This window comes from Monodon monoceros, unplaced genomic scaffold (genome assembly GCF_005190385.1).
Source record: "Monodon monoceros isolate NGI ecotype Baffin Bay Population unplaced genomic scaffold, NGI_Narwhal_1 Super_Scaffold_22, whole genome shotgun sequence".
Classification (NCBI taxonomy): Eukaryota; Metazoa; Chordata; class Mammalia; order Artiodactyla; family Monodontidae; genus Monodon; species Monodon monoceros.
In genome coordinates, this window is record NW_021703779.1 from 92,750,162 (window position 1) to 92,773,811 (window position 23,650).

Genomic DNA, 23,650 nt, shown 5'->3' on the forward strand with positions numbered 1-23,650 from the left:
GCGGGCCTCTCACTGTCGTGGCCTCTCGCGTTGCAGAGCACAGGCTCCGGACGCGCAGGCTCAGCGGCCATGGCTCACGGGCCCAGCCGCTCCGCGGCATGTGGGATCCTCCCGGACCGGGTCACGAACCCGTGTCCCCTGCATCGGCAGGCGGACTCGCAACCCCTGCGCCACCAGCGAAGCCCAGAGACGTACATCTTATTGTCCTCTTGTGATGTTTGAATTTCATACCATGTACACATACTACCTCTTCAAAAAAAGCTTATTCCAGGGACACAGTTTTCCTGCCAGAAGGTTTTAAAGTATCCCTTCCATCTGATGTATTCCCCTTCACCCAGTTTAAAAGGCCCAGGGGTTATGGGATGGGATCTAGGGATAGGCTCTTCCATTGACCCAGCACTGCGTGCATCCTCCTGCTAGACTGTGAGCTAGCTCCTCCGGGGCAAGGGACCACAGCATTAGCCGTTCCTGGCACAATGTCTGGCATATCTTGGGACACAGATTTTCTTGAATTAATTTGACCTTTTATCTTGGCCCTTCCTTTTGACTTACTCTTAAAACCCCACACCTAGACGGATTCTTTACCACTGATTCTGCCCCGGGAATGATGCTTAAAAAATTAGCTTCTCATTAGCATCAGTCATTCCCAGGTCAGCAACTGTTGACACCAATGCTCAAAAAGATGCAGGTTTATTCCAGTGAAGGCAAGATTTTTCATGGAAATATGGGTGATTTATAAATTTCATTTTTATTTTAACATCTGTATGTCAATGAACAAGATGACTCTTCAGCCATCTTAGCTAAAATCTCCCATCCAGGCTCCTCACTCCCTAACTTCTATAGGGTTTATTTGTCCCTCCCTCTATAAGGTAAGACTTATTTGTAGTACAGTTATCTCAGTGCATAACTTAGCTCCCTTACTAGAGTATAAACTTCTTAAGGGCAGGGAAGCCTTATCTATCTCATTATTCCCACAGTAACTAATATCTAGGTCAGTCATCTTTGAAGACAGTTCATTTAATTAACATTTCATAATTTAAAAATTAAATAACTTTAAAAATACCATTTAATGTAAAACTAACTAATTTGCTTAAAATAGCACAGTGGGTTTGTTGTGAGGGCAAATAAAAAGACTTTTACAAGTCTGTCATAGAAAGAAATTATGCTATAACATCCTTGAGAATGTTGCTCTGACTTCATGGAGGTGGAACCAGCACCTTCTTGATCTGTATACTAGAACCGTATCCTTTCTCCCTTCCTCAACCATGTACAGCTTGCTTCTAAGCTGAAACATTACTATGAAATTGCTAAGCTACTCGCTCTTTAAACTTGATAAACAATTGATAAATAAGGAGACTAAGATCCCTAAGGGGAGAGAGAAGAAGATGGTAGTCCCTTCCGAGAGCACCCATTCAATAGCTTCCTACTTACAAGGAATCTTGTTTTGCCTGCTGGACATCCTTGATCCTGACAGCCAGTCCCCAGAAGCAGTGCAGTGCTTGTTTCATGTTACTTGCAGCAGGGTCAAGATCCATTCAAAACTGCTCAGAGCCTTTCATCATTTTGCCTGCCACATTACCTCTTCCTCAAATAAAGAGAACTGAAAGCAAGTCAAAATGAGAGCTGATTTTCTCCCCATAGGAACAAATCATTGATATTATAAGTTATAACGGGTTTTATTATCTGGAACTTTGTTAGTCTACTCTGTAATTCATTAGGTGAGTTAGGTTATGTTAAGTTCCAAAAGGTTAGGTTATGCTAAAACTCTATTATAATTCTTATTTTTATTTTTAAAGCAAGCATTAATATAAAAGGCAACTTTTTTTCATCATGTTACAATCCTTCATACTTGTCCTTAATAGTAAGCCTTGATGAGGGCAGGAACCACATTTTACTTCTCTTTGAATCTCCCACAGTGCCTTGGACATATAAAATTCTTAAGAAATATTTATTTGAATTAACTTTTTCAAGGATGCATTGAATCTGCCCATTGACAGATAATTCACTTCTAAAATTCAGACATTTCTATTAAAATGATTCAACTTTTTTATTGATGTGCCATACTTATTTCAGAAAAAACGTAATTTTTCTCAAGTCTCTAAAGAGACTCCACCTGAGCTGAAACCAACTTTCTGGGCAATAGATATACATGTTTTTTGACAGATACTGCACATCAGATTGAAGGCCTCTGGGAATTAGTTCTCAAAGAGAGGCAAACAAGCTTAGAGAGAGATTTTTTAATTGTCTCCAGTTCCTTGAGGGGTGTCATAAAATTATTAAACATATTAATTTTAATATCAAAAATAAGTCAGAAAGAGAAAGACAAATACCGTATGCTAACACATATATATGGAATCTAAGAAAAAAAATGTCATGAAGAACCTAGGGGTAAGACGGGAATAAAGACACAGACCTACTAGAGAATGGACTTGAGGATATGGGGAGGGGGAAGGGTAAGCTGTGACAAAGCGCGAGAGTGGCATGGCCATATATACACTACCAAACATAAGGTAGATAGCTAGTGGGAAGCAGCCACATAGCACAGGGAGATCAGCTCGGTGCTTTGTGACCACCTAGAGGGGTGGGATAGGGAGGGTGGGAGGGAGAGAGACGCAAGAGGGAAGAGATATAGGGACATATGTATATGTATAACTGATTCACTTTGTTAGAAAGCAGAAACTAACACACCATTGTAAAGCAATTATACTCCAATAAAGATGTAAAAAAAATTTTTTTAATAAATAAATATATGCCATTGAGCACTTTTAGGAGAGAGGAGGGGTATGTTATAAAACCAATGCTTGAGTATTATAATTCTCACCATGTTAGAAATCATACTAAGAAGAAATAGGCAAGGCTTAAACACTCTGGTGTCGTTTTCTCATCTTAGAAACTGGAATAAGAACAAACTCCTAATTCATGGGAATGTTCTGAGAATGATCATTATGAAGTTCTTTTTAGTATTTTATTAAGGTCTTACAAAGAACCCAAAATATTCTACATAATGTATTTGTTTACAGCATATAAAAGAAATTGTCAAATAAAACTTAACTTTGAAAATAATCTGTAATCTCTCTCCCAGAATCTAACCTGCATGTCAAAGCACTGAGATTTCTAAAATTAACTACCAAATTCTTACCTCCAGTTTGAGTCATTTTCTTAATGGCTGCCCTGGGAACCGTTTTAACATCTTAACTTTAAAAAATCTAGTTCAGGTTAATACCAGCCAATGTCAACAGTATACAAAATCTGTCCCTCCCCCTCTCCGTTAAGCTATTATTGTCATTCAGATTACCTCTTTATACGTGATAAACCCATCAACAATTTTAGAATTATTGCTTTATGCAGCTCTCTTAAATCAAATAGGAGAAGAGTTACAAAGATACCTTTACGCTGCCTTTTATGTTTATCTATGTAGTTACGTTTACCAGTGCTCTTTATTCCTTTGTGTGCATTCAACTTACTATCTAGTGTCCTTTCATTTCAGCCTGAAGGACTCCTTTTAGTATTTCTTGAAGAGCAGATCTGTAGCAACAAATTCTCAGTTTCTATTTATCTGGGAGTATGCTAATTTTTCCTTCATTTATGTTGGATAGTTTTGCTAGATATAGGATTCTTGGTTGACAATCCATTTCTTTCAGCACTTAAATACCTCATCCCACTGCCCTTCTGGCCACCATGGTTTCTGATGATAAATCAGCTATTAATCTTATTGAGACTCCCTTGTCTGTGATATGTTCCTTACCTCTTGCTGCTTCTAAGATTCTCTTAGTTTTTGTCTTTCAACAATTTAACTATCATGCATCCAGGTGTGGATCCTTGTGAATTTTTCCTACTTTAAGTTCATCTTACTTTGAGTTTGTTGAGCTTCTTGGATGTTGCAGATTAATGCTTTCATCAATTTGGGGAGTTTTCAGCCATTGTTCCTTCAAATACTCTTTCTGCTCCCCCACTTCTCATTCTGGGACTCCTATTATATGTATGCTGGTATATTTGATGGTGTCCCACAGGCCTCAGGGGTCTGCTCATTTTTCTTCACCCTTTTTTTCTTTTTGTTCCTCAGACAGTATAATCTCAATCTATCATCAAGTTTGCTGATTCTTAATTCTGCCAGCTCATATCTGCTGTTGAACCACTTTAGTAAATTCTTTATTTCAGTTATTAAAATTTTCAACTCCAGATTTTCCATTTGGTTCTTTTAAAAATAATTTCTATCTATTGATATTCTTTATTTGGCAAGACATTCACAACGTTCCTTTAATTGTTCAGGCATGATTTCCTTTGAATATAAGGTTTGTTGTTGCTGTTGCTATTTGTTTGTTTGGGGACGTCCCTGGAAGAATTCTGTAAAGTCTGTATTCCCTGCCATATGTGGTCACTGGAAGTCTCTGCTCAGTTAGCTTAGAGGTCAGCTAATGATTGGACAGAGATTTTTCTAAAATGTCTTGAACCAATAGATCTTTCACCCCTTGCCAAGGGATCCTGTGTGTGTTGAGACATGCCTTCAATGCTCTGGCAGTTTACAACTCTGCCTTGGTCTTCATTTCCTACTTCTGCAGATTTTCAAGGTCAGCCAGAGGTGAGCAAACAGGGCCTCCTCAGATCTTTCCCGGGCATGCACCCAGCCCTGCACATGTGTATGGCCTTGTAGATACCCAGGAATACACTGGAGTTTTTTAAAGCTCCCTATTTCATCTCCAGATCCTTCTTTTGAGTTTTTTGACCAGCCCCTTCTTTGCCCCTCCTGGTATCACTACCTCAGGCAGATGCAATGTTAAACAATTGCCCCTAACTGTTTTAAACAAATGTCCTGAGGATAAGACTTTTCCACTAAGCAAGGATGAGTCACATCAAGTTAAGACAAGCCTTGTGAATGAGGCCTTTTCATGAAGCTGCCAGACAGGTCAAACAGTTACAGTTCTATGGGGACAGGGATATTTGGGGAGCTTGACCCTTCCAGTGGCTACCGGTTTTCATAGCTACTGTGTTTGCAAGGTTGCTGGTTTCCTTATGGAACTGGGGAAAGTGAGGTAGGATTAGGACAAGTTAAAACACAATATTCACTGTTCTTACTGAAAATAGGCTGTTTTTAATGAATAAATAAATGCTGTTAAGGTTGTTAGAAGTCTTTGGTTAATTTCCAGAATTCCAAAGAAAGTTGATTTTGAAAATTTTTGCCAGCTTTCATGTTGCTTTTTTAGATGAGCAGATTTTCTGAGGTCCTTACTCCAATATTCCGAAATCCCTTCTTTGAGTTTGAAAATCTTTCTGGAACTGGTGTCTTCCAAAAAGACTGTAACCTTCAGCTCTTAAAACTGCCCAGCAAAACATGTGGGATCCCTGGTGATATCTACACATAAATTTCTAGGTTAAAGTATTCGTGAATATCTATAAAATTTGAAGAGGTAAAATATGATCAACCTATATTTACATTTCATTTTACCTGTGCCGACTACAAGGAAATATATGTTTTTTGATAACAGACATGAAAAAAATGCATTTACTGTTATAAACATTTGGCTACATTTAAGTATTTTTAAAATATTGCTTCTTTTTAAAGATTCACATATTTTAATTTTACATAACAGAACATGAGAGACTATGACTTATCCAAGTCATGGTGGGACTGAAGGCATAGCATCTAATTCAATGCCTAGAGTCATAACAGATGAAAGGTTACTAAGAAAAGGTCTCACTGTATTTCTTAGATGAAACGAGGAAGACAGTGATTACAAGCTCTAAATCTTGACTTTTATAAAGAATCATAAACACTTTAAAAACTCATTTTAATAGAACATTTACTATTTCATCACGTACAACTGACTAGTCATTATCATGTTGCCAAACCAAATTTACAAGTTGTGAAAGAGTCTGAGAACAATGATAGCATTATCCTAATACTAAATTAGGAGATATCAAACATATTATAAGCGGTTCTTCATTTGGAGAGTTCTGGGGGTCCTGAATGAGTTTAGTTGCAGGTTCGATATGAAAAACGACCTGCTCACACCCTTGTGTGTATTGTATATGTTGCGGGGGCATGGGGGCGGTGGCGCAGAGAATGAGAACCAACACATAAAGCTTTCCATATAACTTCCCTACCCCTCGAATTAGCACCCAGAATTTGTACATGAGACTCTGGGTTTGGGGGTCATGCTGCAGGGCAGAGAGGCATGTTGCTGGAAAAAAACTGTTGAGTATCACTGACTTAATGTTTAAAACACAGTAAAAGTGATTACAAAGTCATTAAGCTCTTCTCTGAGAAAAACAATTTAAATTGACCAAATCTTCAATATAGAGGAATTCACTCATAAAAATCAACAACAACAGTAGTCTCAGTGCTATTTACGATGCTATCATTCATTCATAGTTTCACTATTCTAGTCTATACATATTTTTAAAAACCAGCATGAACATATGATAAAGGTATATAACATGATACGTTTTCACTACTATGTATCTTTAGAACTCATGGACTTAGAATCTGCAATTTTAGGAATTTATGAGCAAGCATTACAGTCCTTGATTAAATAATTTTTCATTTCGCTGACATTAACATAAATAATTTGAATCTTATGTACTTTAAGGCCAATATGTGCGAATGGGTTGCTAAGTTAGTAAGTCTATCCTATCATCCAACCCTGCGCTGGATGTTTTCTTTGCATTGTAAACTACGCAATAACTCAGGAAGTGATAAAAAATTGTTTTTGAAAATAAATGGTCCCCAAATGAAGCAAATTTCTACTGCTGATGGTTAATATAAGGAAATGCTTTAAGAGTCGTAAAGCAGTGTTGGTTCTTAGCCAGAAGATATTAATTTTGGATAGAGACTAATGTGTTGAATTCAGCTTTGACTCAGTTCTATGACATAAAGAAGCCTGCCATAAAACATTTTATGAGGGAAATTACATGTTAAAATATTATTTGTGCTTTCAGGATAACTCATAATCCCTTGGGTCAGGCTTCTTCAAATCTGCGCCTCTTCATCTAAATTATATTAATGGGAGAACAGACACATCAAGAATTTCCATAAAAACAAACAAAGGTATTCCTTTGGTTCACCAAATGTAGGATATTCAGTGTGTTTGCTGACCACCCCCCAAAATGCATTCTTAGGCAATAGATTAAAAACTCCTGACTGCAGAAATACTAGGGAAGAAAGAAGCATTTATCTAAACATATGGAAACCTAGAGTTTAAAACAAAACAGTAGAAAAAAATAAGTAAATAGTACCAAATAGCCTTCCAAGCATTCCAATCTTCTATAAGAATGGAATCATAGGTAAAAGATAAGCAGGTGATTAAAGCCTGTGCCATACCTCCTTGAGAACAATAAACACATGTTCTTACCCTCCTGCGTACAGCTACATGTAGCCAGGTCAGTCCCCAAATAACAAACAATATCAAATAAATCCACAAAGATCTTATGATGTCAGTTATACACATAGAGAAAAAGATACCCACTTTCAGGTGAAGCACAGGAAGGAGCACAATGGAACATCTCACTTATTCTCTGCTTTTAAACTGCCTGGAAAACCTAGAAATCTTTGAAATCTAGCACTGCCCTGAATTCAAAATCAGTCCAGTTAAACAGTGTTTATGTACTCCTTTAGATATTCAAATCCACTGTTTGAAAAAACTTGGAAGTCATAAATTCACAACCTCTCTACCACCATCACTCCACCACCTCCCCAAATTGGAAAACTAGCAGGACCAGTAAATAGCTTTCTAGATAATGCAAAGTGGTTAAACACTGCTAGGATTTAAGTGTTCAAAATTCTATATATTATGCAGTTGCTACCAAGCCTTCAGATATTCAAGACTACTGCTTTCAAAAATGATGAAGCTCCATAGAAAAATTATGTTGAGGAAGGGGAAGAGAAGGATCCTCCTAGATTTGTTCTTCAATTTTGGGGTGGGAGAGATTGGGAGACAAAAGTATTCAAATAAATATAACAACAATTCTGAGAACAGGAAAGCACCAGTGGCCCTGCTGGGCTCGTGTAAGTTATTTAAGTTAATAAAGGGTTAACGAATGGGTATTATGGGATGGCAAATAATTATAACTCTTCATGAAAGTGAAAGAAAGCTTCAAGGCTAAAACGCTCCTCTTCTGTAAAAATTGACCTGAATTTCTCTAGGTTGAACTGAAATAAACACAGCAAAGGTTCTAAGAACAGCCCATTGGAGACAGGAACCAGGGCCCTTTGGACCTACACCCATTGTTTCACTTTAAAACGGGATTTGCTTGTTCTCTTGCCACAGCCAAAATGGAAAACCACTGACTTTTTTTTCCTCGATTGTGCTCTACACTATGGAGGCCACTGCCCATTTAACATGACTATTGTTTGAAGCCTGTGAAAAATGAAATTGGCATCTAAGTGGTTCAACCCTGTATAAACAAAATTACCTCTCTTTCCCCTGGTGTGGGCATGCACCTTTGTTAATAAAGATTTTAAGCATACTGAGAGTGATCAGGGACCTCTGTGTGGTCTGTCCTAAGAACCACTGGATTCCATTTGGCCTCCTACCCTACTGTGTAGCAGGGGTCTATGATCACCTATATAGGCCAAAACCCATCTCTTCTCCAAAAAAGTTGATTCAAAAATATTTCACTACCCCTATTTTCTTTTAACATCTGGTATATCTTCACCTCACTGTAGTAACAGATAATTCAAGTTACAGATTATTCATAATTCAAGGCTATGACATCAGGGAGAGCTGGTCTACCTATAAACATAAACTGACTACATAGAGAACACTGTTCATAAGCATTGTGCTAGTGTTGTTTTTTACTTCCTGAGTATGCTGGCACAACATTCATGCTCATGTGGCTAGAACCTGTCAGAGATCAGTCTCAGAGTTGCGAAATAATTTCCTTATATTCTGAAACATATTCTAGAGAACAAAAAAAGTGAGTTACTAAAATAAAATTTTACAGTGATCACTGAAGAAGAATTTGGGGGTTCTAAACTTATATCTTAATAAAATTAAAGACAAATTATCAACAAAAGACTGAGAATTTTGCTCTTTTGTCTTCAAAGAGCAACTGTTCAACAAAAAATAAAAATATGCTGTTCTATTGTAATTCAGGAAACTATTTTAGAGTTTTGTTTCTAAATAATACTATAAAACCTTTAAAGATTTTGCTTATATAGTTTGTGTCTTAAGAGTTGTAGCACTCTCGAATAGGGTATGTTAAGAACCATAAGGAGGGGCTTCCCTGGTGGTGCAGTGGTTAAGAATCCACCTGCTAATGCAGGGGACACGGGTTCGAGTCCTGGTCTGGGAAGGTCCCACATGCTGTGGAGCATCTAAACCTGTGCACCACAACTACTGAGCCTGCGCCCTAGAGCCCGCGAGCCACAACTACTGAAGCCCGCGTGCCTAGAGCCCATGCTCTGCAATGAGAAGCCCGCACACTGTAGCGAAGAGTAGCCCCCGCTCACCACGACTAGAGAAAGCCCACACGCAACAACGAAGACCCGACGCAGCCAAAAAAAAAAAAAAATTTAAAAAAAAGAACCATAAGGATACACCCACTAGACTAATCTAAAGCTAATTTAATAAATAACATCATTCAATAATTAGTACACAATTCTCCTATAATTATTATAATTCCCAGTACCTACCTTATGTGGGTTACATTTGCAACATCCAAGTAACATTTCTTCATTAATTTATGGAGGAAAAAAGTGGCTTAAAGCCATTTAATTCTATAATAATTAGGGTGGTTTATTTTTTCAATTACATAATCTTTGCAGCTATTCAATTTCCCCAGCTTTATGTTTGAGATACTGAAGTTTAGAAGAAAAAAAAAGAACACCGTACATAGAAGGCACTCAGCAAAGGGTGATAAAACCAATGTTAATCTAACTGACTTATGCTGAATGTCTACTGATGAATGAAAGTACTTTGTCTACACAGCAGACTCCTACTTGTGTTATTTCCCAGTCTCTTGTCCAGGCTTCATGACATTAAAGAACCTGCTGAGGCATAATTAACTGGACAAAAGGGAAACTATACCAAGACAGAGGCAATTCACAAGCCATTAACAGTTAAAAATTGTCAACTGGCAGACCTTCATTTCCCAATGCCTGAATTACAGCAACAGTCTCGTGATGGATCCCCTTTCTTGCTAGGATCTCCCCCACTTCAAACTACCTTTGTGGCACCCATTGACTACTGTCTAATGCTCATTCTGACCTCTGTATCTTTAAGTTGTTTCCCTGTCTAGAATGCTTGATCTATCTATGAAAAAGGCCTACCCAGCCCGAATCCTACTTTGTCCACAAAGCCCTCCTATAACCCCAGCCCACATTAGTCTTTGTCCAAACTCCCTACAGACCTCGTTGTCTCCATCACTCACTTGGCCATTAAGTCATATGTGACCTCATTACTTGTTTCCCGAATCTTGTCTCCTCAATATGACTGCAAGCTTTTTTAAAGGCAGGAAGCATGCCTTATGTCTATTTTATAGATCACTCACCCGCACCCAAAAAGGAGCCTACCAGTGTTCTGCCCACAACAGTTATATCACTTGTTGAACTGAAATATCAGAATTAACCATAATATGAAGAGCAGTACTAGCTTAGAATAAGAGATAGGTTTCGAGGTAAAACACACTGTCTTAAGATAATGCTGGCAAATAAATCCTGAAGCTTGAACAAATATTCATTTTTAAATGTCTACAAGCAAAGGGATAATCATGGTGGAATTTCTATTTTCTCCTTTAGAAGTGCAGAGGCATCTCTAAATGGAAGAAGTTAGAAACTGCTCCAAAATGCAAATTAATGCATTACAATTCAGTGCTATTACTTAAAAATGTCTGCACCTCTGCTAATGATAAAGAACCTCATACTGGTTGTGTAGACAACAGGGCAAATAAACAACTTTCAAGACCCATGACTTTACCATACCTATTATTTCACAGATGCCACTACCACATTTAGATGTGAGCTCTCCATTAGAAACAAATGTGTACACTATAAGAAGCAATTTCAAAAAGTGCTTAACCAGTTTATATGCACACATATGGACTGAAAGGCCTTACTTATAATATCCCATGAGGCAAGGTGTCTTCCAATTTTCCATCTCTCTAGAAAACACATTTTCTCAGGAATATCAGGATTAACTGTCAAAACTAATGTTCTCCTTTAATGCTTTGGTCCCTCCTTCCACCTTTAAAAGTGGGTGAACAAGGGCCAAGCTCTGACCTGTCAAAGATGTTTCCTTATATTATTATTAGCTAATTCGTTAGAAAGCCCTGAAGAACAGAGGATGAGATAATGACCTAAAAGGAAAGCTAGAAAATCAAGCTCTGTTCAAATACAGGTAGTTGGTATTAAGTCTACTAACAAAGCAAATGATAAATGCCAGGTCAAATACTAACTGAAATGCTACTAGTTTGAAATGTTTTTTAAAAATGGTTGTTTCTGCCTCTAATGCCTTTAATCTAGTTTACTCATAAATTTCAGTAAGTTTGGAAAAATAATACTTCAAAGCCTAAATTAGGCTCTCCTGTAAGGGGGGAAGGGTAAGCTGGGACGAAGTGGGGATAGGCTTCATGCATCTCTAATGTGGGTTGGTAAGATCTTTAAAAGATTCTCAACATTCCTATGAAAACTTACTTGCTTGAGGTAGAGCCACTATTACGTGCCTTTAAAAAGTAAGCTAAACATGGTGCTTATAGTTAACAGTACTGTACACTTACAAAATGTGTTAACAGGTTCGATCACACGTTATGTGTTTTTTACCACAATAAAAATAAACTTGCTAAAATCAGTATACATCTATAGGATTGAAGAGAAATTCATTAACCAAAAATAGCTGATACCCCAGTTACCTCTGAGAGTGTAATTTGTAAATTAAATCGACCATAGTGGGTCCCGTTAAGAGACACTGGAGATAAGGTACAGAAGAGCCAAGTATACTCAGTAGGATGCCTTCCTATGACTGCATTCTGCAATCAGACATTACATCTGGCTCTCTCCTTTCATAGTATCTGCTCCATAATCTTTGTGACGGAGAATAACTATGAGCAGCAAGCTATGTAAAAGAAACGTCATACATCTAAGGAGAGGCTATTAATACCTAAATACACATGCCTAAAAATAAGACACATCTGAATACCTGAGGATTTATAACTATGTTCGAGGATAAATCGAGAAAAAAAAGGATAATGACCAGAGAGTGGCTACATTTATCCATTTGGACTATACTTAAGCTACTTGTCCCACGGCTCCCAAACTTACCCAGAGGCCTCATTCTGAGGACACGATGTGAATGGTTTTCAATGTGGTCTCTAGGAAGCACTCGGGGGACCCGTACGCAAGTCCTCTTATGTTATTAAACTTCATTCTGTGCATCTGTTGCTGATAGGAATCATTTCTTTTTAACCAGAGTGCCACGACTCTTGGTCCTAAAGGAGGGACACCTAGGTTTGTATCATGTAAAATACGCCTCTTGCAGCAGTCCTGCTCCAGACTACACACTTGGTCTCTTTATCTGCCCTGAATCCAGGCATCACCTCACTTGACAACAATCTCATTTTTCTCCTTCACTGATTCCCACACGCCCCCTACTCCTGCCTCCAGCCCTGTGTGACTCTCCGTCTCCACAGAGCCACGCTTTCTGTGTGGAAGGGTGGACTTCTGCAAAACAACTTGCCGAACAGGGCAATGGTTAGAGGACTTCGTAGAGTAAAATACACCACAAACCACCTATCACCTCATTAGTGTCAGAGAAATAGAGGCAGTATCATTCCCATTTGTTCTTGTGGGGTTTTTTTTAATTGACAAGGGTGTGGGGTAGATGGATCCAGGAAATGAACAAACATTTTCAACCACTGACTGCCTAGCCCCCTACTTCTACCATCAAAGAGTTATTCCACAAAATCAAGTACCTGGCCAACCTACTGGCAAGTTTTTTGTTTCTAATGGAAACTAAGCGTGGGAGTTTGTTTGTTTTAATCATGGGGGACTTCATGAAATGCATCGAGAGTAATACTCTAACATAGAAAAAAAGCCAGAAGACTTCATGAGATTCTTCTTTAGTGAATAAATCACCAACACTGTGTTCCACTTACCACCTTAAAAAAAAAAGTGAAAAGAGCACCCAGCATCTAAACACTTACCTCACTGTTGTTCAAAATCAGGATACAGAGGGTATTTGTCTTACTACAATGAGGTTTGTACTGAGGTCCAAGTTGTACCAGAGATGTAACTTATTTGTACCCAAACCACCTATACCTAACCACGTGGTCTTTAGGCTACATAAGCAATACTACTGTCATGGAGAAGAAACACACCAACGTGACTAGCACATGAGCATTTCTTTGAGGCAGACACACAGTGCTGTGGCCGTTGGGCTGACAGCACCAAAACCGATTTTTCATAGATCCCATACTATGAGAATGACTCAAAGATCCACCAGTGCCTGAAGCAAAGCAGTGAATCTGGTGTCACCACCTTGCAGCAATCCAAGATCTCACTATAAGATATGTTACTAGAATTGTGTGTCATATGCTTACAGAAAGTATATGGAATGGCAAGGCGAGCTACATAGGCAGTTAAGTCAATCTCACTACTTTCCATTACTAGAGAGCTGGTCAGCATCTTCTGGCAGGATATTGCATAATACAGTCAACTGTGCTCTCCCAGCATTGCATGTGGCTTTGGGTCACAGTGTGGATTATCTGTAAAATGAAACAGGGGAAAGGCAAGAATCATCAAGACTATCACAGACCTTATTTTAAAAACTAATATTAGCAGGCCTGGACTCAAGCAGAACTTTTCACATTTGCCTATCCACTGAAGATTGCAAAGATCACAAAGCAATATGGCTAATCCTGTCCACTGATAACATCTTCCTTTCACTGCTGGGCAAAGCTGCAAAACAGATCCAGCTTGATTATTTTCTAAGCTTGAGGACATAGGACCTAGAATCCAGTACCGGACAGTACTTTCAGTCCTTCACAGATTTCCTTTAATCCAAGGCCTGAAACTATTGGTTGGCCAAAAAGTTCATTTGGGTTTTTCTGTACGATCATATGGAAAAACCTGAACGAACTTTTTGGCCAACCCAATACAAGTTTCTGAGATGGTCCTCCACGAGGCTCTATTTTGTTGACAACTGTGCTGTGATAAACACATAAGGAAATATAAGAGTCACTGAGTGCTTTCAAATTCATAAGCCTGAAGACTGAGAAAATGTATAAACCTACATTAGGGAAACCCAACATTCTGTCAGGTATTTTTACTAGCAAGACAAAGCTTAAAACTATCACTGATCTCTACCCATTTCGGCAGTTCAAAGTCACTGACTGGGGAGACCGGGAGGCTGGAGAGATCCCAAGAGACCAACCAAACCAAATCATCACAATAGCTCTTTGCTGCTCTGTGGTTCTGTTAATTAAAAAAGAAATGACATTTGCTAACTGCCAACACTTGAAATATACATATTAAGAAATCTGATTTCATGTGACCAACTATTTGTTTCCTCCCATCCCCTCCCCCACCACGTTTTTAACTGACACCACCATCCTCCTGGTTCCTCAGACTTAACAAACTCTGAATTATGTCCAAAGCCTCACTTGCCCCAGCAATGGGAATTTCGTAGGTTTCTTTTTTCTGCAATGCCTCTTTACTCACATGCAATCACCTGATTTCAGATCCTCATCCAAGAGCTCTCTCAGCTATCTTTATATGTGATCCAAACTCGATCAAACCAACATGTCTTCTCCTTTCTCTCAAATTAGATAACAGTTGGGAATAGGTGAAAGGTGGGCGGGGTAGGTTCTTACACTTGGGATCAAATTTCATCGCCATTCCAACAGAGCTGTTGAACAAACTTTTCCTGAGCACAAGAATAGCTAGGCACAGAGCCAAGAAAAGAAGAGGCAATGATGGAAACCAAAAAACAGGTGAGCTGCAATCTTTCCACTCCTACACAAAACCTGGTCCTAGGGTGCGAGTCTCTGCATACACTGACAACTTCTTCTACTTCTTGATTTTTCAACATTCCTTTATTCACAAACTCTGTCCCTGGGGTGCATTCCCTACTTTTGCAACGCCAGTTTTCCTCCTGCCCTCATCACCTTAAGCCTCGCTGGGCTCCCCTACCTTGAGACTCTTCTCCTTCCAATTCATCCTACATTCTAGAGGGCTCGTCTGCAAATTCTGTTCCCTTCCTAACATGGGAAACTATAATCAGATCCAATATTTCTTATCCAGCATTCCCAGAGGGTTCCCAGGACAAAAGGCTACTTTCCATTTCCTTGAAGTTTTATGATCTTAGAGACCAGAGCAAGGGGATTGGTATGGCGAATGCTGAGTGTGCAAGTTGCTGACTGAAGACAGCTGCTGGGAATCCCCAAGTGCTCTGGCAAGGGGTGTGGCGGTGACAGCAACTGGTTTGAGAACAACCAAGTAAGACTTCCAGATCTACTGGTCATACCCACTCTTACCAAGTCTCTGTACTTCTGCCATTTAAAAGGTTGGCTCAAAAGTTGTCCTCTCCCAAAAGCCTTCTTCCTGACCACTCCTTTACCCCATGTCATTACCATGCTTAGGTACAACATTTTTCATGTATCTAATTCACCTGTAATCATGTATACATTGCTCTGTAAGCATTTTAAGAAACTCTGATATCTGTATCATATCTTGAACAAGACTGTGAGTTCTGTGAGGATAGAACTATTTCTTCTACTTCTCTAGTTTCCATCCACGGAACTCAGCATAATGTATATGCTAAAAAAACAAACAAACAGGAAAAAAAAAACGGGTTTTTTCCCCAGTGACATATAATTTCCACTCAGCTACTCAACACTAACATTTTTAAGGTTGAGCAAGTTTGAAAGTATGATACATTAAAAGCTGTAGAAAATACACCCACACTTGATAGAAAAGATGCCACTTACAGTTGGACCAAACATAAAATACGCCCCACCCAACCAGCTATATTATTGCCCCATACTTTTTCCTATGGGCGTTTTTCTTTCTACTACATAAGCTTGTGGCTCATTTTTGCTCTTAGCAACACTAACTACAGAAGCTCAACTCTAAATAAGTTTACTGTTGGGAATCTACTCTTCCCACCTACACAACCACTGGCTTCCCACACTGTTTCCAGTGTCCTGTGAGCGACTGCCCAATTACTGATTGTGGAAAGACAGCTTACACACTGAAGGTCCATTCTTGGCAGCCCCTGGGTTTTACTGCTGGTCCTCACTCACTTAGCTTAATTGATTCAGAACAGTATCAAAAAGAGACATTATTACACAAGTTGGGGGAAAAAAAGACTATTTAAGAAAATTTAAATGCAAAAGCCCTGGTCATTGTGCTGCTTTAAAACAGGCAAGCATGTGTGACATGGAGAGAACAGAAAAACGCCTATTGAAATAGGGAACTTTGACTAATCTCATTGCACAAGTTTTAGTGTTTCACACATATACATTCTCAAAAAGATGGTCTGTTAATGGGAAGCACAACTGACTTCAAAATTATAATAAATTTCCGTAATAGGGTATAGTGTTTTAACGCAAATACAATTTCAAAAAGTGTATAGTCTTTTAAAGACAACAATGTGAACGTTAGTATGTTTCTGAGAAACACATACTAGAAAAAAGCAACTTATGCATGGGCTAACAGAGCATTTTTCTCTTTCTCAGTAGTGGTCCTTCTTCCCACTGGACTGAGAGATCCCAGCAGAAGTTCCTTCTTGGTTGCTACCCACTAACTGGGACCTGAACACAGCACAAACACAATACATAAGCAAGAAAAATCATGAGCTAGGTTATCACTCCCTTTGGCCACATGGGGGAGAAGGTAAAATAAGCAATGAGTTTTCCTTTGTAACTAAATATACCTTGCCCTACGTACACCTTTATGCATGGATATAAAAATAATTTTGTAATTTATATTTCTACATCCTACCATTTCAGTCACTGACGGTTTTTACAGCATAAATGACAACTGGGGGCATGCCTGCTTTCTTTTCTATCAGTAAGATAGGACACCGGACTGCCTTCCAATGGAAATCAACACTGTTGAAAAACAACCCATATAATACATCCAAAAATGCTCAACAATTTTTCAGACAATTTTTTTTTTAAAAAGAAGAACTATCCATTATGACCATTACACTAGCATAGATAAGGAGATCTGTAATGGCTTAGTAGCATTATCTGCAAGAAACATATACACCTTCTGGCCATTCTGGTCAGTCTTCATCCAAAGAAGACATACTAGAAATACAATAGTTTGTGTTTAAAATGCTGATTTAATATCACTTTGACCTGAGCTGCATTATCAAATCATCTTTTTTACTAACATGCGATAGGATTGTTACTGTTCTGGTGAAACAAAGTGCCTACCTCTCACCTCCCTAGAGCAACCCAATTCCTCCCGAGCACACAGAAAAACAGTAATTTGACTACTGCGACAAGAAAAAGGTAATTGTTCAAACACCTGATCAGAGTCTCTCAAAATCTGCATGTCCAGGAGTGGATTTTTAAAAAATACATTTTGTTCACTGCAATGGAAAAACCACACTTATTGATGTTTAATAGTAAAACATATTTTATGTGCTATGGTCTATACAGAATGTAGTACTGCATTAACTTCAAAGGTGGTAAGAAGATTAAAATTAAAAGTTCATGGGATGTGACATGCAACACAGCATTAAAGATATAAAGACTGAACAGTCCCAGTCCCTTAGCAGGATCCTTTTATATTTCTTTGTTAATGAGGGAAATTCTTAAAATGCAAGCGTAAGCATAAGTAAAAGCTTTCAAAATCTCATCACAACATGTTATTTAAGCGAACTAATCATCAAAGCATTTTTTATGGGAACAGAGGGGGACTTGACTTACTAAAATCAATACAACTCACTTAAAGATATACTTGAGCTGCTTTTAATTCCTAAAATGTGCCCCCCACATTTAACAATTTCTGAAAAAAAGACCTAAAATTGTACCGCAGGTTTCCAGGTGAGGGTTTCCTCCCTGCCAACCCCACCTCGGACTGAAACCAAACCAAGAACCTCAGACTCTTATGATGATCTTGGCAGCCTTCAATCTCCCTGGTGCTAAGTTAGAAAGACCACGATAAAATATACTAACACGGAAGCAGGAAGTTTTATATTGGAAACTGACAGTGAAAACTGCCCTTCCCTTACAGTTGCTCAACTACTTTATTCAGGTCTTCACCACTCTCTAACCCAGTGGGTCTCAACTTGTGGTCCTGGGAACTGTAGCAGCAGCATCACCAGGGAGCTTGTTAGAAATGCAAATTCACGGCCCCACCCCAGACCGACTGAATCAGAAACTCCGGGAATGGGGCCCAGCAATTTGTGTTTTAACAAGCACTACAGGAGCTTATGATGTACCCTAAAGTTCGAGAACCACTCCTCCCCAAACTTTAATGTGCATAAGAATCACCTGGGGAGCTTGTTAAACTGCAGATTCAAATTCAGCAGGTCTGAGGTGGGGGTCTGTGAACCTACATTTCAAACAAGTTCCCAGGTGATGCCTTCTGCAGACCACACTGCAAGTGTTTCCCAAACTAGCTGTTTACCAAAAATCACCCAGGGTGCTCATAAAATCCGAGTACCCAGGAACCACCCCGGACCAAATTAATCAGAATCTCAGGAGAAAGGCCTCGTCGAATACAACCACTGGTTCTCCTCTTCAGCTGCATGTTAAAATCACCTGGAGAGCTTTTAATAATCCTGATGCCCAGGCCCCATCCAAGACCAATTAAATCAGAATCTCTGGGGTTGGGACCCTGGCGTCCATATTTTAAATAATTCTTCAGTGATTCGAATGTGCAGGTTGAGAGCGACGGTTCTGGAGTCTAACTGGCTCGACACCTGGCACAGTGGATCCCTTTATGGTAGCAAGTGGTTTCCGATAACGTGGCTGTGTTCCCATCTATTCAATATAAATCTAAGAACTCTGACTTTGAACAGTAAAATGCACCTAAAGTCATTTTTTTAATCATGTCTTGAATCTTAGTCCTGTGGGCAAATGTGGCTGTGCAACTGAGACCAAGGATTCAGTAATTCATTCCTCACTTTGAACACAAATGTTACCTGTTTTCCACTAAACAGATTTCCACTGTCCTCCCAAGTCCCAGCTACCGCTACCTCTTCGCAATGAGGTAGGTACTCCAAGAAACAGCAGCAACAGTGAAGAATCTGTATCCACACAGCCTTTTCCTATAGTGACATCCTCCCCGACAAACCTGAAACAGATAGATCACTGGAAATCTCTAATAACCTTCCAGAGTGGAAGGGTCACTGATGAAGCTAGAACTTCTAAGCCTATAAAAGGCAGATTTCACCAGTGACAGACATTTTGACATAAAGGTCCTGGGAAGGGATGAAAACGGTGTGCTTTCCCACGGGAGAACGTGCCACTGTCGAAAGCACGTCTTCTGGTGGACAGAGACAGGACCTGAAACAGCACTGCTCATGACACCACGATCCTAATAACTCTGAGGAAAAAAAAGAAAAGCAATGTGCCTATTTCTGTCTTATGACCCCCAGCACCAAGCCACACTAATAAGTACACAATGCTATTAAATATGTAAAGCAGAAAGAAAATGGGTTCTGGTTACTAAGGCACTGTCAAGTGATTATAGTTATTTCACTTCCATAATCAAACACTACTTTTAAGAAACTTTCCTGAATTTTTCCACCGTCCACCTCAAAAATGACTTTAAGATAAATGAAAATAAGATACAGTACTCTTTCCACTTAAGTGAACTTTCATTCTCCCCTTGGTCATGTTCAGTGGCTCTTCTAAATTCATTGCTTGGTAGAATACATGACACAGCCAAGCCCTGCTAAATAATAGTTATTATTCTTCCACCATCATTTCAACATATCCACAGTGGTCAAAAGGGTGTCTTATTTTTTCTGTTTAATTCCATGAAAAAGAAATCCAGTGGGTGGACTATTAGAGGAGAATCAATACCTAAATACGTGTGCAAAGTAGCCACTTTTAAATGACCTTTTCAAAAGCATTTCCTGTATGAGATGGTCAAGCTCACTTTCCTTTTAAAATTCTTGTTACAGTCATTCAGTTAACCCAAACTCACTTTAAAATGTGTGAAAATAGCACCTCCTGAAAGTGTGTTCGCATATGCTTTGGAGCAATGGAGCGTGAATAGTAAAACAGCCTTTGCCAAACTCATATAACTGAACAGGAGTGAATTTTTGCAGTCCCATGACTTTGCTGAGCCAACCTATGTATCATCCCCAGACTGGCTTTAATACATCATAGACATCCAAGAGAAGGCAGAAAAGTCACAAATAAGTGACTCAACCTAATAAATATTTCATAGATTTTTTTTAACATGGCAGTCTTTTTCAAGATGAATTCTACTTCTTAACCAAAAACTAAATTGGCTAAGTACAGGTGTGGGTTTAGGATTTAAGCTTCTAGAATTAAAACTATGAAATTTATCAAGATATTTAATTTATTTGACAAAGTATCAGTCTCTATGCTCTTTCATGCATTTCTTATGAACCAATGCCCAAAGAGGAACCAAGTCTGAAAGAAAAAGCACAGACCACAGAAGAGTGGCAAAAATACATTTCAAGCATCAAAGCCAAAGAAAACAAACGAAGCAAATTTATAATTTCCAGGACACTTTATTGTAATTTCCACGTTACATATTAATTGAATATTTTTAGTCTAGGCAGAAGTGTTTATACGTATCCAGTCACAGTCTAATCCCCTAATCTCACAAAATGAAAAGAAGCAGTTTAAAAAGAACATCAATTCAGGTATTTATGATATGGGGACAAGGGGCACTTGTGTTAGCTAGAAAAAGGGTTGATGCTTTTCAGTATAAGTTTCACTGAAATTTTTCTCTATTATTTTTCCTGTTGATGCTAAGTACTCATAATAAAAACAATCACCCTCTTTGTCATTCTGTCCTTCCTTGGGCTTTACATTCTGTCTAGCATTTAACTCAAAAAGTCAGTTTATACTCAGTTTACACATTAAAAAAACAACATATGCCCCATCTCCCACACATCCAAGTGGACAGGGACTAGAATTAACCTGGCTTTTAGCTGTAACCGTGTTATTTTAAATAATTTCACCCACACACTTGAAGGGTAAAATAACTAAAAGTACAAAACCGAAGGAAACCGTAAAAATTCCTACACACTTACTACTGTTCAACTATTTCTCGAATTGTCGAGCCTAACATGGGTTTCTTAAAAGTGAAATCGACACAAAAGCGAATGTACGCTTAATGTACAAACTGACAGTGGCTCTATGGGGACAGCTCTCTTTGAATGAGCTATTACCCAGACGGTGGAATGAAAAAAAAAAAAAAAAAGTCTCACTCTTTAAATGTGAGAGAGCCGGCGGTGCGCTTCACTAGAAACACATTTTAATGGGTATGTTCGGATAAAAATAGGTACTAAGGGAAAATGTGTTTTTAAAAAACCTCCTCCCTCCTCAGGACACGAGGAAACCCGAAAGAAAAAGATGGGTAAACTTCATTGGCTCCGGAGCTAAGTTCCATCACTAGCAGAACAGAAGTTGGGTAGTTGCTATTTTTCACGCTGCAACGGAAGAGTAACTCTCCATGTGCAAGGTACGCGGGGCGGGAATACCGGCGGGGCTTTCACAGGGGGTCAAGGAAACCCAAGCCAGGAGAAGTCAACATCGTGAGGGAACCAGAGCTCCCAAACCCGGGCGAACGAGACGCAGGGTGGCGAAGGAGAGGAGAGGGTCAAAACTCCTCGAAGTTATCTCAAAGAGAAAGTGAACACCTCTGGGAACCAGCGCGCCATCTCTCGCAGCAGCACCCCGCTCCAAGTGTGAGGCGCTTGCCTCTGAGGACAGAAAGCGCGGGGTGCCCTTACTCAGAGCGAGCGGCTCCGGGGACCCGGGGCAGCGAGAGGGGCAGGGGCAGCGGCCGGCGGGGAGGCTGACTCGTACTTTGCCTCAACTCTGAGCCCCATCCCGAGCGCAAGGGAGAGGGCGGCGGTGGGCACGGTACTCACTAGGGCTCGTTGGTGAACCGGGGGGTCCGGGGCTGCTGGTATCCGTACAGGTGACAGTAGAGCACATCGAAGCAAAAGCAGCACATCTCCGCTGACACCACCATCTTCCGGGAGCTGGGCGATGAGGACGAGGCGGTGGACGGCAAGGAGGGCGAGGGTGAGGTGGCGGCGGCCGGGAGAGAAAGTAGGGTGCCCACTCCGCAGCTCGGAGGGGGCGACAGGGAGATTCCCCCGCCGCCGCCGCCGCAGCCCTGGGGGGGAGAGAGGGTACAGCCGCTGCCGCTACCTCCTCCGGCTAGACCTCCTAGACCGTTGAGCCGCGTACCGGCGCCTCCTAGTCCCAGCTCCCCGGCTCGGCACTGGCTCTCTCCGCTGCAGTGGGAGGAGGAGGAGGCGCCACCACCGCCACCCGAGCCAGAGGGGGGCGAACTGGACAGTTTCTGCTTCTTCACCCCGCAGCAACCCGCCGCCATCTTGGAACACTCTCCCCCACGCAGCGCTTCCGACCCATGAGTGAGGCGAGCTGGCGGCGGGGGCGAGCACGCTGCGGCCCCGGCCGCCGGGGGCGCGCCTGGGGCTCGTAGGCCACGCGCGCGCGCGCCGCTACCTGACCCGGACGCCCGGCCACGCGGTCAGCCCTCGCGCGCCCCCGCCCCGGCGCGCGCCCCGCGCTTTCGCGGCTCGGCACCTCGCGCCTGTCCCGCCGGCCTCGCGCCTCCTCCTCCGAGCCGAGCCTCAGCCTCCTTCCCCGCGGCTCTCGGAGGATGAAAGACGCGAAGCCTAGTAGGAAGGAAGGAGAAGGAAAGAAGAAGAAAGCGGAGAGTGGGAGCAAAGGGAAGAGGTGGGCACGCCCCGGGTCAGAGGAGGGAAAGGGAAACTAGTGGGAGGGGAGTGGGGAGAAAGAAGAAAGTCCGAAGTAAGTGTCCAAGTCTCAAAGCCCAGCTCGATGACGGGCGCTGCACATAGTGTTAGTGACACTTGAGCTGAGTTACGTGGAACCTGAGCCACCGGCCTCAAATACGCTGGGTTCTGAACTGCCAGAGTGTGAGCAAGCAGGTGCTCAGAGCTCCACACCTGAGATCGCCCCTCTAAAGTCTGTACAAATCAGTCGGGGAAATGGCCACAGGGCAGTGGCTCAATCTGAGCACGCACCAAAAGTTTTCCAAGATTATGGTAAAAGAGCAATACCCTTTCTATTCCTTATCAACAAATATTGCAGCCCGATTGAATCTATATATCCTCTGTTTGTTCCTCAACTTCCCCTCCTAGCCCCGTGAAGACGTTTAAAAGCAAAAAATAAAGTCCTAACCAACACCTCACTGGTTCACAGATGTTAATTGTGCTCTGGAACTTGCGGCGGTGGGTAATTGGGAGAAGGGGCTGGCTTGGGAACAAAGCAAATTAGAAATATATCTGTAGTCAGCATAGATCTTACAGGTAAATAGGGCAGGTAGTATACTTAGTCACAAGTTGAAAGATTTTGTTAAGGCATATAATTAGATAGTCGTTAGTATTCATTTTAAAAATTTCTCAAAGAATGCTTGGATGGATGAGGTAGATGATTGAGTCAGTCCCATTCTGGGCACCCGAGACAATCATCAAATGTAAAAATTCATAGAAAT

General features: G+C 40.6%; 1 protein-coding gene across 5 annotated transcripts in view; it reads right to left on the bottom strand.

Moving 5' to 3' along the window:
• Positions 1-22,675, bottom strand: part of AMMECR1 (Alport syndrome, mental retardation, midface hypoplasia and elliptocytosis chromosomal region gene 1) — a 113,177-nt gene extending 90,502 nt beyond the window's left edge. For 3 of the 5 annotated variants that reach the window (XR_003796338.1, XR_003796339.1, XM_029240312.1), the window contains exon 1: positions 22,029-22,503. Coding sequence is in view for 2 of the 5 variants with exons in the window: in XM_029240312.1 (XP_029096145.1) it covers positions 22,029-22,501 (473 nt within the window). In the remaining 3 variants the exon portion in view is untranslated. Of the gene's footprint in view, positions 1-22,028 lie in introns of all 5 variants that reach the window. The other 2 variants (XR_003796337.1, XM_029240311.1) reach the window with 1 other exon arrangement.
• Positions 22,676-23,650: the final 975 nt, after the last annotated feature.